This window comes from Odocoileus virginianus, chromosome 4, assembly GCF_023699985.2.
Source record: "Odocoileus virginianus isolate 20LAN1187 ecotype Illinois chromosome 4, Ovbor_1.2, whole genome shotgun sequence".
Lineage (NCBI taxonomy): Eukaryota > Metazoa > Chordata > Mammalia > Artiodactyla > Cervidae > Odocoileus > Odocoileus virginianus.
In genome coordinates this window covers 7763522-7781776 of record NC_069677.1, presented here as the reverse complement: position 1 = coordinate 7781776, position 18255 = coordinate 7763522, and the positions used below count along the sequence as shown (strand labels likewise).

Sequence of the window (18255 nt, the reverse complement as noted above, 5' to 3'; positions counted from 1 at the left end):
TGGGTTGTAAGTGATTGAGCGAGGGCTCAAACCCAGGCCAAGGGGAGAGGGAGGGAGCTGGAATTCTAGAAAACTTTTCTAAACGATCTCTTTGTATAATAAAAGGATGATAGTGGTGCTGCTGGTTTCAAACTCATTCTTTCAAATCACACATTGTTTTCATATCATCTGTTCCTACCACTTCTATTTGATTTTTCCAGTTGGGTTGACTTGATACATTACACCTAGGGCGGGGGAGGCACTTGCTAGTGGAAGGTATATGCAGATGATGAAACATTTGTCAATCCAAGTGGACAAAACCATCCAGGAAACTTCAGTCATCTTGGGAATATCATTTGAACTTGAATGATCTGACATCCCATATAATAAACTAAAGGTTGGATGCTTACTGGAGTCCAGGATGCATGATGGTTGTAGGTCAGTGTAGAAACTTTCTCTTTAAATAGTTTCTTTGGCCACCTTCAGAGGCCTAGGTATATGTAATCCTAATGCTTAATTCCTTCAGGAGGGAAGCTGAGGTCTTGCCGACACATTTCTCCTGTGTTTTCTTTATAGAGGACTCTGTGTTGATGCTCTCATTGAACTGTCTGATGAAAATGCTGACTGGAAACTCAGCTTCCAAGAGTTCCTCAAGTGCCTCAACCCATCCTTCAACCCTCCAGAGAAGAGTATGCCTAATCTAAGAAATAGCGGGTTGTAGGGAGTTGGGGGCATTTGGAGGGGGCTGTGGAACTCTCCAGAGCTTACTAAGAAAATTCCCTTCCATGATTCTAGACTGGGCCCCAGCATCATCTCCATGCTGAGGTTCAAGTCTGAAAATCTTTGGCTTGATAGAGGCATTTGTTCAGTTATGGTGCCTCTGAGGGACAAGCAGGTCTTGTCTGGAAGGTGGTGAGGTGCACAGACGGTAGCCAGGACGTCCTGTTCCACCCTTACCCTAAACCTTTGCCCCTTATTTCTGGTCTCGCAGAGTGTGCCCTGGAGGATGAAACATATGCTGATGGAGCCGAGACTGAGGTGGACTGTAACCGCTGTGTGTGTGCCTGTGGAAACTGGGTCTGCACAGCCATGACCTGTGACGGTGAGAAAGAAGGGACGGCAGGGAGAGCACTGTCTTCATGAATCACCATGAGAGAAGTCAGGGTGGGGATGATGGAGAAGAGTGCATTGGCTGGGAGAAAAGAAACGATAGGGCAAGAGACCGGCTCACACTTGGAACGTCAGGGTTCCCAGAGAGGAGCCTTGAGGGCACAGCACTTATGCTAGATGCACTATGTTAGAAAGTCACTCCAGAGATTGGGAATAAGAAAGATTCAAGACCCAGGGCAAGATCAAGTGTTGGCAAGAGATTAGAGTGGTAAAAGTAGTAAGGAAAGCAAACACATTTTAGTGAGAATTACACGCATTTCTTGGAGTAGGAAATGGCAACCCACTCCGGTTTTCTTGCATGGGAAATGCCATGGACAGAGGAGCCTCGTAGGCTACAGTCCTTGCGGTCACAAAGAGTGGGACGCAACTGAGCACACACACACACATGCATGCATTTCTTCTAAGCACGTTACATATTAACCCACTTAATCCTTATGACAGCTTAGGAAATCCTCTATGTCAAAGACTTAGGTGATTGGAAGGCAGAATGACTTTTTGCCATCCATGCCCAGCAGGAAAAGGTGACATGTTCATAAACATGTTTGAATTAACAGAATTGGGTAAGCCCAATTTAACAGAATTTTGGTAAGCCAAAATAGAGAAAGTTGAGATAGTTGAGACATGGGCAGGGCGGGTTAGGAGACATCAGACATCTGGGGAGGGGGGGACAGTGCCCAAGCCAGCATCACCACTAGCACTGTTTTACCAAGAGATCTTTCAGAAAAGGTTTCTAGAACTCTAGCTTGCACCCTCCCCACTTGGCCTAGATTTGAGTCCTGGCCCAGTCACTTACTACCCAAGCATGTTACTTTGGAGGTGTCCATTGCCCTGGGACACTTTATATTCAGAAAAATGTGGGTATTTCATTTCTCCTTCCATAAGTTAAATAGGAGATGAAATTGAGAGTCTAAACAGTAGGTACTGGAGGGATCTCTAACTGGCTTCCCCCAGCCACCACTGCTCTGAGCCTTGATTTTTCTTATAGGAAAGAATCAGAAGGGGGCCCAGACCCAGGCAGAGGAGGAAATGACCAGATATGTCCAGGAGCTCCAAAAGCACCAGGTAAGTTGCAACCTCCATGCTGGTTCAGGTAGTCCTGTCATCACCAGGCCCATCCTCCACTCAGACACTGCCTAATGCCACAGGTGACCAAGGACATGTGCTCTGTCCCACAGTAGGTCCCAAACAACACACCGATATACCCATGCCATGCAGATCATGATACAGGTAGTTCCCTGACGAAGTCCTTATAGAGCCAATATGCCCAGCAGATGTAGATTACAACTTGGTAAATTGCTGTATAAGTTAGAATCAGGTGGGTGGTGGTTTGCAAATAAGCATAGTCTAAAGAAGCATTCCTATTTCTTGTCATGACCAGTGCCTGGACGCAAAGACTGTGAACTCTTGAGAGCAGGCTCTCTGACCTGCTCACCAGTGTAGCCCTGCATTTAGTACAGGGCCTGCTGTATCAGGGGCTTCCCTGGTAGCTCAGTTGATAAAGAATCTGCCTGCAATGCAGGAGACCCTGGTTCAGTTCCTGGGTCGGGAAGATCCCCTGGAGAGGGATAGGCTACCCACTCCAGTATTCTTGGGCTTCCCTGGTGACTCAGCTGGTAAAGAATCCGCCTGCAGTGCGGGAGACCTGGGTCTGATCCCTGGGTTGGGAAGATCCGCTGGAGAAGGGAAAGGCTACCCACTCCAGTATTCTGGCCTGGAAAATTCCATGGACTATATAGTCCATGGGGTCACAAAGAGTCTGACTGAGCAGCTTTCACTTATGAACTTATGAACACTGTTGTATAACTGGCTCTCAGTGAGCATGAAATTAGTGGATTTAGACCGTAGAAGAAAGGATTTGTTAAATGCCAAGCTGGCTGGAACATAGCCTGAGAATTTAGAGATTCTGTTTCATAGAGACCTGAAAGGATAATAAGAATTCTGTTCAGGTTCTGTCATTAAGTTGAAGACCTTCTTGACCAGAAGATCCTTAGCAGATTAGTGATTCACTGACATATATTACTGAGGGTCTAGAGAGAAAACCTAGATGAGCTAGACTCCTAGGACTGTCTTTTCACTGGTTTACCTGTAGTCTTAACAAAGGATATTGCTCCTTGAATCATCTGTCTGTAAACTGGGTCTGGTGATACAAGCCTTCTCTCTGACATGTAAGTTTTTAAGCAATGTAATGCTCACAGGAACTATTGATGAAGTATGTGACTTGAGAATCAAGAATTATTTGTATTAATAGTAGTTGCTCATATTTATTGATGGTTTTTCATGTGCATTTTGTCACTGATAGTGTAGAAACCTCGTGTCAGTTTTTTAAACAAATGCAGAAACTCCTAGTCCTTGGCTTTTTCACATTTCAGCAGCCTTGAGCTTCCAGATTAGTATAAACCCACAAAAGCAAAAAGCACTTAATAGGAATTCCTTTCATCTAGGGTGGAAAAATGATCAGAGTAGACAGTGGGGAGTGAATTATAATAGCTAACATTATTTAGTCTGTCCGTTTTATGTCAGTTGCCTCAGAAGCAGACGCTAAGGTAAAACTCGAGTACAAGCAGTTTATCTGGGAGGAAGTCCTCAGGAAACACCAGAAGGGGAGTTGGGAAGTGAGTCCAAGGAGGGAAGAAATGATAGTGAGTGTGTATTCGGGCACATTACCACTGGGGGCAAGTCCTGTTACAGAACTCTGGAAACAGTTACGGTACACAGGGGCCAGGGAGCCCAGCTATGCCTGCATGAGCTCCTTTCAGCCACTAGCTGAGAGCCGCCACCAGCAAACATGAACTTCCTGGCATTTCTGGCCTGTCAGCATGTGTGGGCAGAGTGGGCTTCAGCAGCCAGAGAAAGCCTCAGGCAAAAAGATGCAGATGCTGGCAGTAAGAAGTCAGGCCAGTGTACTGAAATGTTGAAGACAAGGGCTATGGATGGGGCACTGACAGTGCCTACTAGATGCCAGACACTGTTGTTTTTTATTCCCTATTTAATTTTTTATTGAGATGAATTCATGTACCATAAAACTCAGCCTTTTGAAAGTATACAATCAGATGGTTTTTAATATATTCACAAGGTTGTCAGCCATTACCACTGTCTATTTCCAGATCCTTTTCATCATCCCCAAAAGAAACCCCAAACCCATTGGAAGTCACTTATATTCTCTCCTCTCCCAGCCCCTGGCAACCACTATTATACTTTCTGTTTCTTAAGATTTGCCTATTATGGACACAAATAACTGGAATCATACAATATATGGCATTTTCTGTCTGACTTTTTTCATTAAGTGTAATGTTTTCAAGGTTTATCCTTGTTGTACCGTGAATCAAGACTTCATTCCTTTTTATGGCTAAAGAACATTTCATGGATAAATATACCACATTTTGTATATCCATTCATCAGTTGGTATATATTTAGGTTGCCTCTACTTTTGACTATGATGAATGATACTGCTGTAAGCATTCTTGTACAAGTTTCTGTGTGGACATATGTTTTCAGTTCTCTTGGGTATGTACCTAAGGAGTGGGATTGCTGGATCACAGGGTAACTTTGTGTTTAATCTTTTGATAAACTGCCAGACTGTTTTCCAAAGTGACTATACTATTTTATATCCTAACCAGTCATATTCTAATTTCTCCACAAACTCACCATCATTTGTCGTTGTGGTTATTTTTTATTAGACATCCTAGTGGGTGTGAGATGACATCTCGTTGTGTTTTGATTTTCATTTCCCTAATGATTAATGATGTTGAGCATCTTCTTATATACTTTTTGGCTGTAAGAATGTCTTCTCTGGAGACATGTGCCACTGTTAGAAGAGGTAGTATTTACTTTATTACTCTTTATTTTGTAGTTGAAGACATTGAGGCACAGAAGATTTCATAATAGTGCCCAAAGTCCCCCAGAAAGTTGCACCACCATGATTCAAGCTCAGGCAATCTGCCTCTGGAGCCTGTTGCTCTCAATGCTTCTCTAAACTTGGATTCAAAACATCTTGTAGCACTTCCATGTAGCACCCTTTTTTTCATTTTTCAAATGAATATAATAATGTCTGACCTTATTGTTTCATAGGAGTTTAGAGTCGGCTCTTAATTTAGCCACAGTCCTATGCAACTGTGTCATGGTAAGACATGATCCTTGCCCTCAAGTTGTTCATCATCTATAGAGGAGATAGACAAGTAAACAGAACTAAAATTCAGCATGAGCATGTTTCTGTCAATGCTGATCTTGAAAACTACATAAATGCCAATAATTTTTTAAAATATTTCATAATGATTATTTTCTCTTGCCTCTCAAAGGAAACAGCTGAAAAGTCCAAGAGAGTGAGCACCAAAGAGATTTAATGAGGAGGCATCTGGGAATGGTGTCCGGAGCCTGGCACCTTCTCTTCAATTTCAGCGCTGAGTCCAGTATATGCAAGTGTCTGCTACAACCGCCAAATCACCTGTATTTGCTTATATAGCAATGAGTTTTATTTTGTCTATTTGTTTTGCAATAAAGGAAATGGGGGTGGCTGGCTAGGAGGGGAAAGGCCAGAGCCTTCATTTCTAGGAGTGTTTTGAGAGAAGCTGTCAGTGGTGCTCAGGGGCCAGAGGCAAGTAAGGAAACTGCATCAGGCTGGGAGAGTGGACCCAGATCTGGAACCCTTCTGAGAATAGCACAGCTGTGAACATGCTGCAGGGAGTGCAGGCAATGAGAGAGAGCTTAGCAGGCTGTCCCCAGAGGAGGGAATTGGGAAACTCAGCGAAGAAGACTGCATTCTGCTTCCAGCCCTTCCTGCCGCCATCAGCATAACAGACCTCTAACATCTGTGCTTCTCCTCAAGGCCCCAGCCACTGGCTCTAGATACACGGCCATCCTGCTAGTTCCCCAGTGTCTGAGAGAGGGTGCCCCCAAATGATGCAGATACTTGTAGACTTTGAGCCCCTTAGAGACCTAACCAAATTTTAAAATACTTTTTACCAAAGGTGCTATTTTTCTGTAAACTTTTTTTGGCAAGTTGATTTCATTCTTCAATTATTATCATTATATTATTGTTGTTGTTTAATATTTTATTTTCTTAACTAGAAATTAAGCTTTTGTAATTATTTTTCATTAGTCCTACATTTCAGAGATGGGGAGTTTGGGGTTCTTCCTTGTGCAGAGACTGCTATCACCCAGACATCCCCCCACCTGCCACATGCAGCCTGGAATTCTCCTGTGGTTTCCAGTGGGTCTGCAGTCTGCCAGAGGAGCAGGGGGTGCCTCAGACAGAAGCCATGAGAGGTGTCCCCACACAAAGCCTTTAAGATCCAAAAAGCTAACTTGTTTTCATTTATGCTGATAGATCCATGCAAATCAGTATTCCAAAGGATGGAGACACGCGCAGCTAAGCAAGACTTAGATGTTCCCAGCCTATCAGTATGCTCATTGATCCTGCACTAAGTAGGAGAGTGACTCTGGCCCGTCTCTTCCTATTTCTGGGCCTTAGTTTCCTCAGTGAGCAGGTAGGAATGCATTAAACTATTGATTTGAGGAACTGTAAATTCTGTGGTTCTGGTAATAGGTCCAGGAGAAAATGTGATTTTTCTCCTCCTTAGGATAAATGAAACCTTGTTTTTATGTAAGAATCAGATGACCAAAAACAAGATGACCAAATTTGACCTCGGACTGAATGGCCCCACAGGTCGTGCTATGATGTAGAGCCCTCAAGTAAAGCCTACCCAGGAAGAGAGTGAGAAAGAGAACCACTTCTCTGTCTTCACTTTTGCAGTTCATCTTTAACCTTCTCAGGAAAAGAAATGACTCTCCCTTTAGAGATGAGGAAAAAAGAAGGTTTACATTTTAAGACAGGGAAAAAAGTGGAATCAAATCCTAAAAGTGTGACTGGGGAGAAGTCAGTCATTTCTGTGTCTTTTGACCCCTGTGATAATTAACCTCACTCAATACCATGTTTAAGATGCATTTAGAATAACAAAATTAAAAACTTGACATAAGATCTCATTTTCAGAAAGCAGATTACAGACCTCCAGAGGGAAATCATGAGGGCTCTATTGCACAGGCAACTCTGAGAAAGTTATGCTGAAAATGGAATTCCTTCTAACCAGGTTTCCTTTTCTCCTTTGAAAGAACTTTCCACTTTGTTTAGAATTCTGAGTTTTTGTAAATCATCCCACTTAAAAGCTGTCTTCCAACCCAACTTATACAGTTTGAAATGCACCTCTCTGTCAAAGTGCCTTGGAGAGCTCCCAACAGCACATCTTGACCAAGTTTTGCCAGCCTTTGGACACCAGAAGAGAGGGCGGGAGTACCAGTCTGTTTAAAGCAAGAAGGTAGAATGTCTTCTCACCAGTTACCTTTAGGTCAGTGGCTGCCATCCAAGATGACCCTACCCTGCAACGTTGAAGTCCCGAGACCTAACCTGCATTCCTCCTGTAAATAGGGAAGCTACTGTCGGCACCATAGAGTCACGTGATGATGATCATTCACAGAAAGCTGCTAAATAGCCTAGTTTGGGGAGTCTTGCATAGAGCTTTGCATGGAGCAAATAAACAGAATTAAATCAGGTTCAGTTCCTCCAGCTGTCTAAAAGCACAGGGCTTAGACTGCAAGCTTCCTTGGGCTTTTTCTGTGTGTCTATGGTCTTTATAAACATATTATAGCATCTGTTAAGATTCAGTGTCCATGGAAACCTTCTCATATGCCATGGCTCTGGACTCTGTCACTGTTTTTGGAAAGCAGGGCTCCTCCACCTGCTAATAAGCCCATTTGGACCAGTCTGAATGTCTTTCCTTTACATTTATGTTTTTAAATAGTCAAATTTCAAGAAGCAAATTTGGACAGGTTTCTGTTGCCTGTGTGTTTGTGAAATGTATTTGTATTTAGTAGGCTTCCATATTGCATTTAACTTGTTTTTGTAACTCTTGATTCTTTTTTGGATACTATTGATAAATAAAGAAATTAAAACAATAACTGTGTCATTTTCCTTCCCCTCGATTAAGGCCAAATAAAGTTGTGAGAGGGCTTCCCAATGGCTCAGTGGTAAAGAATTGTCTGCAGTGCAGGAGATGCAAGTTCAATCCCTGGGTTGGGAAGATCCCCTGACATAGGAAATGATAACCCATTCCAGTATTCTTGCCTGAGAAATTCCATGGACAGAGGAGTCTGGCGGGCTATAGTCCAAAGCATCGCAAAGAGTCAGACATGATTGAGCATGGAGCAAGAGAGAGAAAGTTATAAGAACATTAACCATTTACCTTATAAAAGTGAATTTGAGTTTCAAGAGGCTTAAAAGAGGCCTGAAAAGTTTATCCTAATCTTGGGACTGAAGCTGTAGGGGGGAAGGTTTGCTCATGGACTGATAAAACAAGTTTATTTTTTTTTAAAAATCACTGATGGTGGGTCTGGATAAGAAGTGATGAGAAGTCTGGGAACATTCCTGTATTGGGAAGAGGTTAAACTAAATGACTCCTAAAGCTGCCAAGAATCTGATGAGACTGAAGGCTGATTACAGGTTAACTTGTATGAGAAGTCAAACCTGGGAAGGTGACACAGGAAGCTTATGAAGATCTGGTTGACTAACCTTAGTGGCTATTTACCTGATACACATGATCCCATGGAGTAAACATTTCCAAGTGGACTGCATGTTGTCCAATCAATACCATCTTGGAGACATATGACCAATACTTGTTTTCCAACTCCCTGTCCAAATGATTCTTAGAGGTATCATTCCCATGACTGCTCCCCATGACCATTAATGCTGTCTTCCAGAAGAGCACATTACAGTTGGTGAGGTTTAAGCTGTCTTAACAGCTTAAAGTTATTAAGTTAAACAAGGCTGTGGTCCATGTTATCAGATTGGCTAGTTTTCTTTGCAGCCAAAGATGGAGAAGCTCTATACAGTCAGCAAAAACAAGACCAGGAACCGACTGTGGCTCAGATCATGAACTCCTTATTGCCAAATTTAGACTTAAATTGAAGAAAGGGGGGAAAACCACTAGACCATTCAGGTATGACCTAAATCGAATCCCTTATGATTATACAGTGCAAGTGGCAAATAGATTTAAGGGGCTAGATCTGATAGAGTGCCTGATGAATTATGGACAGAGGTTTGTGACACTGTACAGGAGACAAGGATCAAGACAATCCCCAGGAAAAACAAATGCAAAAAGGCAAAATGGCTGAGGAGGGCCTTACAAACAGCTGTGAATAGAAGAGAAGCAAAAAGCAAAGGAGAAAAGGAAAGATATACCCATTTGAATGCAGAGTTCCAAAGAATAGCAAGGAGAGATAAGAAAGCCTTTCTCGGCAATCAATGCAAAGAAATAGAGGAAAGCAACAGAATGGGAAAAACTAGAGATCTCTTCAAGAAAATTAGAGATACCAAGGGAACATTTCATGCAAAGATAGGCTCAATAAAGGACAGAAATGGTATGGACCTGACAGCAGCAGAAGATATTAAGAAGAGGTGGCAACAATACACAGAAGAACTGTACGAAAACGATCTTCACGACCCAATTAATCATGATGGTGTGATCACTCACTTAGAGCCAGACATCCTGGAATGTGAAGTCAAGTGAGCCTTAGGAAGCATCACTATGACCAAAGCTAGTGGATGTGATGGAATTCCAGTTGAGCTATTTCAAATCCTGAAAGATGACGCTGTGAAAGTGCTGCACTCAATATGCCAGCAAATCTGGAAAACTCAGCAGTGGTCACAGGACTGGAAAAAGACAGTTTTCATTCCAATCCCAAAGAAAGGCAATGTCAAAGAATGCTCAAACTACTGCACAATTTCACTCATCTCACATGCTAGTAAAGTAATGCTCAAAATTCTCCAAGGCAGGCTTCAGCAATACGTGAACCGTGAACTTCCAGATGTTCAAGCTGGATTGAGAAAAGGCAGAGGAACCAGAAATCAAATTGCCAACATCTGCTGGATCATCGATAAAGCAAGAGAGTTCCAGAAAAACATCTATTTCTGCTTTATTGACTATGCCAAAGCCTTTGACTATGTGGATCACAGTAAACTGGAAAATTCTGAAAGAGATAGGAATACCAGACCACCTGACCTGCCTCTTGAGCAACCCGTATGCAGGTCAGGAAGCAACAGTTAGAACTGGACATGGAACAACAGACTGGTTCCAAATAGGAAAAAGAGTATGTCAAGGCTGTATATTGTCACCCTGCTTATTTAACTTATATGCAGAGTACATCATGAGAAACGCTGGGCTGGAGGAAGCACAAGCTGGAATCAAGATTGCCGGGAGAAATATCAATAACCTCAGATATGCAGATGACACCAACCTTATGGCAGAAAGTGAAGAGGAACTAAAGAGCATCTTGATGAAAGTGAAGGAGGAGAGTGAAAAAGTTGGCTTAAATCTCAACATTCAGAAAACTAAGGTCATGGCATTTGGTCCCATTACTTCATGGCAAGTAGATGGGGAAACAATGGAAACAGTGAGAGACTTTATTTTGGGGCGGGGGAGCTCCAAAATCACTGCAGATGGTGATTGCAGCCATGAAATAAAAAGATGCTTACTCCTTGGAAGGAAAGTTATGACCAACCTAGATAGCATATTAAAAAGCAGAGATATTACTTTGCCGAGAAAGGTCCGTCTAGTCAAGGCTATGGTTTTTGCAGTGGTCATGTATGGATGTGAGAGTTGGACTATAAAGAAAGCTGAGCACCAGAGAATTGATGCTCTTGAACTGTGGTGTTGGAGAAGACTCTTGAGAGTCCCTTGGACTGCAAGGAGATCCAACCAGTCCATCCTAAAGGAGATCAGTCCTGGGTGTTCATTGGAAGGACTGATGTTGAAGCTGAAACTCCAGTACTTTGGCCACCTGATATGAAGAGCCAATTCATTTGAAAAAGGCCCTGATGCTAGGAAAGATTGAAAGGAGGAGGAGAAGGGGATGACAGAGGATGATGGCATCACCGATTCAACGGACATGAGTTTGGGTGGGCTCCGGGATTTGGTGTTGGACAGGGAGGTCTGGCATGCTGCAGCTCATGGGGTCACAAAGAGTCGGACATGACTGAGTGACTGAACTGAATTGAACTGAATTTTAGTCATAATGTGTAGAAGTCTTGCTTCTCTAAGCAGGTCACCTTGATTGGACTTGAAGTATTACTCAAATGCTAATAAGATACTAATAAGATACTAAAACTAAAACATTATCTCTGGTTGTGTTATTGCTACAAATTAGTGATCTTATTAGTCACAGTTTGATTCTTCAAACTTTCATTCTCAGAATTCTTAAGCCAAATATGAAGGATACTTTGTCCACAACCATTTAAATACTGGCTGGTTTCTGTCAATCTACATGTGTGCTCTGCAAACACTTTTCCTGCTTTTATAGGCTGCATGTGTTCTGGAAATGAAAATGAGTTAAAATAGTCTGAAAGCATAATTCAGAAAGTAAGCAACTTATAATCAAAATATGAGTTTTTTTTTATTAGAACAAATTACTTTGATTAACTTTAGTTTCAGAGTGCCTATGTCAAGTGCCCATTGGTCCTCTTAAATTATTTCTAAAATAAGGGGAAGGAGGGAGTAAAAAAACTAATCATTTGAATGAGTAAATCTAAGCAGATACCCTCAGAGTCCTGGAGTAAATATAGCGTAGATGGAAGACATGAAGAAAGTAAACCCTAGGCTATTGCTGCTGAAGGCTGATGCATGATGTAACTAGGAAGTACCATGTTACTGTCTGAATGAAAGGTCTTCCTGTCAATGGGATTTAATTTTTTATAATTATTTAACAATTATTTCTTATTGAAAAGCTGATATATGCACATCATAGAACAAAAAATTAAAATTGTGTCAAAATCCAGTGAAAAAATGTATCCTCTTAGAGGGTGTGTACACTTATAGGTTTGTTTATAATTGCCAATTGTTCTTTCAAAGAAGTTTGTATGCATTTACTTACAATTGAACCAAAAATACATATACTGAACGTATATATTTTCCAAAATTTTTGCAAGCACTGTGGGCTTCTAATAGAGGAAAAATGGTAACTCAATGCCTTATTTTTCTTTTTTCTGTTTTGTAAATAAATTTATTTGTATCATTTTTTAGGTTCCATATATAAGTGATATCATATGATATTTGTTTTTCTCTGTCTTACTTCACTTTGTATGATAATCTCTAGGTCCATCCATGTTACTGCAAATGGCATTATTTCATTCTTTTTTATGGCTGAGTAACATTCCATTATCAGAGAAGGCAATGGCACCCCACTCCAGTACTCTTGCCTGGAAAATCCCATGGATGGAGGAGTCTGGTAGGCTGCGGTCCATGGGGTCGCTAAGAGTCTGACACGACTGAGCAACCTCACTTTCACTTTTCACTTTCACACATTGGAGAAGGAAATGGCACCCCACTCCAGTGTTTTTGCCTGGAGAATCCCAGGGATGGGGGAGCCTGGTGGGCTGCCGTCTATGGGATCACACGGAGTCGGACACAACTGAAGTGACTTAGCAGCAGCAGCAACATACCATTATATGGATGTGTGTGTGTATTTGTGGTGTATATATGCCACATCTTTATCCATTCATGTGTCAGTGGACATTTAGGTTGCTTCCATGTCTTGGCTATTGTGAATAGTGGTGCTATAATCGCTGGGGTGCATGCATCTTTCCAAGTTAGAGTTTCCTCCAGATATATGCTCAGAAGTGGGATTGCTGGATCATATGGTAACTCTATCATCCTCTTAATTCCTTAAAACCAAATTCAAATGCCATCTTCTCCCTTATCTCTCCAGTTAAGGTAATGACTTCCTTTTCTGAACTTTCTAACTTGATATTTATCACTTCACTAATTTGCATTTTACTATTTGACAAATGTGTTTTCTCTCTTTCTAGTCTGTAAGCTCCTCAAACATTGGATTTGTGTTTGATTCATGTTCATGTTCTACCATGGTACCTGGAACATTGCTTTGCACAAAATCAGGGCTCAGTTAAGTATTTGACAAATAAAAAAGTAAATGATGCAGTCACAGACAGTGAAAAACAAAGATAACACAGAGAAATGCACATCTATTTATGTAAATTTCTCTCTCCTTGCAAAAACTATATACATTTACATGAAAGCATATAAATGCATATATCTATGACTAAAGCTGTGAGTAGACACATCCCTTAAATTAAGCACATTATTATTTCTGTTTTTATTCTAATTCAGACCTTCTTCTCAATGACTGACAGCAATAGCCTCTTAACTCATCTCTGTTCCTAGTTCTTCCCTTTCTACTATTCCATTGCCCTCAACCTATACCTTCCTAAAGCACCTCTTTGATTATATTATTCCTTAGCTCAAGAATTCCAGGAGTTCTTGCATGGTAAAATCTGGAAAAAGCTGAATGCTTTGTTTTCTAAAGGAAAAGAAATCACAGTTATAACCAGTGTTGTTGCCTTATTTTTAATTAATTTATTGTATTATTCCTTATGTGAGATTGAGCATCTTTCCATGAATTATTGGTCCTTGTTCTTTTCTTTCATTCCCTTCATTCATTTTCTATTGATTGTTGGCCTTTTTCTTACTGGTTTATGATAGTTCTTCATAAATTATTATTAGCCGTTTGTTGTTAGGGTGGCAAGATCTGGCAGTAGTAGATCAATTAGAAGGTTACTTCAGGAATGAAGTGAGAAATAATGATGACTTGAATTAAGATAATGGCATTGGGGGTCTAATAGGAGGTTAAGGAGTAACATTGACAAGAGCTGGCTAATGACTGGCTATGGGAGTTGAGAAGGCAATGGTCAAGAATGACCCTAAGGTTCCAACTTGGATGACTTGGTAGATAAAGTGCCATTTCCTGGGGCTGCTAAGAGAGCAGGAGAAACCCACTGGCTGGGGAAGGGAGGAAGGAATGGGACATGAATTCAGTTTTGCACAGGTTGAGTCTGAATTTGGAGAGATCTTGTGAATGGTTGAATAGGAAGGTTTGGGAAGAGATCTGGACTAGAGATAAAGATTTTGGAAAAGTATAGTGATAATATTCCTTTGTACAGACAAGATGGTCTATGGAGAATATATCAAATGAGGGGAAAAAAAGAAAATACAATGTTGAGTTGGGAAAGTCCATAATAAAGACAGAGAACCTGTTTGAGAAACTCTGGATATATGTATTTCTCCTGCTTTCTTATGGCATCATTAACAAAAAGTGTACACAGTTAGAAGAATGGTACAATGGGTTGAATTCATAAGCGAAAATGCAGCATGTAGAGAGTTCAGATGGGCAGTGGTGATATGGATTCTATAGACAGGTCAAAACTGAGAAGGAACCACTATGAATGTATGAAGTGGAGTAACACAACTTGCTGGAAAACAGGTTAAATAGATTTAGGAAATAGGAACAGGAAATGCACCCAGATCATGACCCCTGGAATGCATAGGTCTTAACTGACTTGCATCGGTCAGGTAAGAAACTTAAGAAACTTAATAATGTCAGGACCTGTAAAAAGAATGAATTGCCAGGAAAATAAGAGACAAGACTGTTAGTGGATAAAAATAAAATATTTAACCAGGAAACCCATACACAATTGTCAAGAGGATGAAACATTTGAAAGAAAATTTTGTCCTACAGAAGAGAAGGGACTTTATCCGTAGGCCTAGCCTCATTCAAATTATATAAGTTAGCAGAATTTGTCATTTTCCAAGGAGCAGTGACAACTCAAAACAAAATGCCTGCTTAAAAATTCTTCCACTAGACTCCATAGTTAAACCAGGTAGCCAGTAATATTTATAATTTACATATTCTTTGTCTTTTGTAAATGCCATTTTTAATCCCATGTTTCAGGGATTACAGGTCTAACTGACCTGTATCTTAACATTGTCCTCATTGTGACTGATAACTTTGTTGTTGTTTAGTCACTAAGTTGTTTCTGACCCTTTTGTGACCCTGCCAAAGGGTAGACCACCAGGCTCCTCTGTTCATGTGATTACCCAGAAGGAATACTGGAGTAGGTTGCCATTTTCCTTCTCCAGGAGATGTTGCCAACCCAGGGATCAAACCCACATCTCCCACATTGGCAGGTGTATTATTTACCACTGAGCCACCAGAGAAGCCTGACTGATAACTTACTGAGAGACAATATAATGTAATGTTTAATACCAGGCATCTTGAGTTTATATCCTGATCCTTCCCCTCCTCTTTACCTCTCTGTGTCTCAGTTTCCTCTTGAAGTGGCATAACAATGGTACCTACCTCATTTTTTTTCTTTTTTTCAAGCATTCAATGAGCTAATGTATGTGGTATTTTCAAATCGTCTTTGGTACATAAAAGTGCTGTGTAAGTATCAAATTCCATCTTTATCACCAATTATTTTAATCTATTTTACAATACAGTCTTAAAATTTTCACAATGACTTTGTGAAAAAGATATTTTACAGATGAGGAACACACAGTTTGTAAAGTTTAAGGAACTTAGGTAAGACCTCACAATTAGCAAAGAACAAAGTTGGGATCCAAATCTGCATCCCTCTCTTACTCATTTTACCTTGCCATAATCCTTCCCTTTATTTTAAAAATTATTACATCAGTATGAACCACTAATTCATCATTAATGTTCTCTATGTAATTGCTGAGCACATTTAGTAATTAACAAATTTTTTCATTTAGTTCTAATAATTGTCTGCATATCTTCTCACTTTTAAGTAGATGTGTGAGTACAGACCAGGCCTCTGAAGTTCCCTGAAGCATGACCCCCAGTCCAACTTGGTCTCCCCAGAGATGATGCATCCAGGAGTCACACCAGCCAGCGTGTGACCTCAGCAACCTCCAGTGCACACCTCAGAGGTTTGGCTGGGTAAACCTCTCTGATCTGCCTCCTTTTTGTGACATTCTATGGGGAGGTGTTAGAAGCAGACATGTCTTATCCCCTTCAAAACTATTTTATCATTGAATCCAGTAATTCAAAAAATTTGGGTATTAAGTCAACTAAAATCTCTGGTTCCTGGATGATTTTCTGAATTTCCTCTTCTCTTACATGCGTTTTTCTCCTCTTTCCCATAACCTAACCTTGATTCCTACAAGACCCAGGAAAGATATCACCCCCATCTCCTTCCAAAAGGAACAAAGGAGGAGATTTTGTACAAAAAGGATAGAGATAGGAGAGATTTGGAAAGTGAGTTTTAAGAATAATAGAGACTCTGAAATCAACTGGGCAAATCAGAAAAGTTCAAGAGTTGATCTCACCTTTGATTTTCTATGATTTTCATAGCCTTTGTTCAGGTATACCAGAGAAGGCTTTTACAAATACAGTAATTCCTGTCCATAATCACCTTTAGGAAGATGTCTTTCTCTTAACTTTCTATCGGTAGAGTTCCCATATAATAACATCAATACCAAAACCCAAAAATTCTGGCTTAGAGAAAACCTGCTCTGCCCTGGAGTCTCCAACAAATTGTCCGTCACTGCAGCACCACATCTGTGAATCATACACAGAGCGGAACGTTCATGAGGTTTTTAATCATCTTTCATCTCACAGAAGAGATTATTAAATTTTATTCAGAGAACTTGACATGTGAGAGGCATGAGGTCAAATAAAAGTAAATCTTATAAATAAGATAATTAGAGATAAAGAAACAAGACTTTACTAATCTACAGACCTACAAGAGATAAAACAGGGGATCTCCTATAGTTTTAGTCAAATCCAGTACACTGGGCCAGTTACCTCCTAATTTGTTATGTTTATGACAGATAGGACAAAGAGAATATAGTTCACAAGAGAAAGCCAGGAGCTCCTATGGCCAAAGGCAAGACAGTTTTGTCCTTGGGCAGATGTTTTCAAATCTCTTAATAGGAGTCGTGTGTATGGGAATACTTCCTCCCTGTGAAAAAGAAAGAAAACATAGTAGACTGCAGTTGTGTATTAGAAGCAAAACCTGCATTCAGCTACCATGCATTCCTGAAAGTCACACAGGGAAGAACAGTTGTGAAAAATGAGTTCTCTCTGTTCCTCCTAAGAGCAGCAGCCCTCGAAGAACTCATTCACCACCAGCAACTCTCCTTCATTTGTAAGGCAAAATTCTGCTTTACTCATTCATTAATTCAATAACAATGCTACTCATTCATTAATAATGTACTAATTCATGAATTCCACAATAACATTAGTGGAAAAATGAGAGGAGCAAAAAGAAAAAGGAAAATGAATGGGATATTTCCCACCAACTTGCAGAAAGTGAAGGGAAACAGAAGCAAAATAGGCTCGGGGTTTTGGAACAGTACTCCTGTGTCTGTTAGGTTCGTGGGACAGAGACAGATCTAAGAGGAACCAACATCATCCGTCACCAGATCCCACCACATTCCAATATATGTTGGAAGGAACACATCTCAGGCCAAGGAATGACTGCGGAGTCTGCTTATTAGCTTGTGAACTTACAAGGGGAGAAGGGGGGAGGATGTTCCCAGGGTGTCCTGAGAAAAGGAACAACCCTGTTGGTTGGAGGGTTTCAAAGTCTTATGACAAGATGAATAATACTGAATTCCAGCAATGTAGTAACTTTGCACATACAGTGTGTTTGAGGTGCTTTAAAGAGCGTGTTTCTCCAGGGCAGTCATGCTGCCTTTCTCCAGGGGTGCCAGGCACATTAGAGTCTATGTCCGTGGGGCACTCTTGAGTTGTAACATAAACAGTTTAAGCCATCTTGATTCTCTTTCTCCAACTTCCATGTTGTTAACCACAAGAATCAAAAGGGAGTCCCATTTCCACGTGCTGCAGGTAAATCTGCTCCACCCTGGCCTCCACACCTCCATCACACAGAATGAAGAGGAGAACTCAGAACTCTCTGTGCTCCTCATAACACCCCCACACTTTTTCCCTCCACAACAATCACAGCTAGGCCATCAGAGTCTGCCTTGAGACCACCATATCTAATCTCATCAGGTTTGATTCCCAATTTATGTTTACCACCACTTCCCTGGTGGCTCAGTGGTAAAAAACCCACCAGCCAATGCAAGAGATACGGGTTCGATACCTGATCTGGGAAGATCCCACATGCCACAGAGCAACCCAGACCAAGCACCACAACTACTGAGCCTGTGCTTTTGGGCTCCCTGGTGCTCAGATGGTAAAGAGTCTGCCTGCAACGCAGATGACCCTGGTTTGATCCCTGGGCTG

The 18255-nt window shown here is 41.0% G+C and overlaps 1 protein-coding gene and 1 long non-coding RNA gene across 5 annotated transcripts in view; one reads left to right on the top strand and one right to left on the bottom strand.

The window, feature by feature from the left end:
- The window catches only part of FSTL1 (follistatin like 1), a 57288-nt gene extending 49191 nt beyond the window's left edge, over positions 1-8097 (top strand). For both annotated transcript variants that reach the window (XM_020911431.2, XM_020911430.2), the window contains exons 8-11: positions 556-668; positions 971-1081; positions 2135-2211; positions 5445-8097. In XM_020911431.2, the coding sequence (XP_020767090.1) occupies positions 556-668; positions 971-1081; positions 2135-2211; positions 5445-5489 (346 nt within the window). In that variant the 3' untranslated portion in view covers positions 5490-8097. The remainder of the gene's footprint in view (positions 1-555; positions 669-970; positions 1082-2134; positions 2212-5444) is intronic.
- Positions 1-18255, bottom strand: part of LOC110149097 (uncharacterized) — a 48610-nt gene that overhangs the window by 5315 nt on the left and 25040 nt on the right. The gene's annotated exons all lie outside the window — the stretch shown is intronic.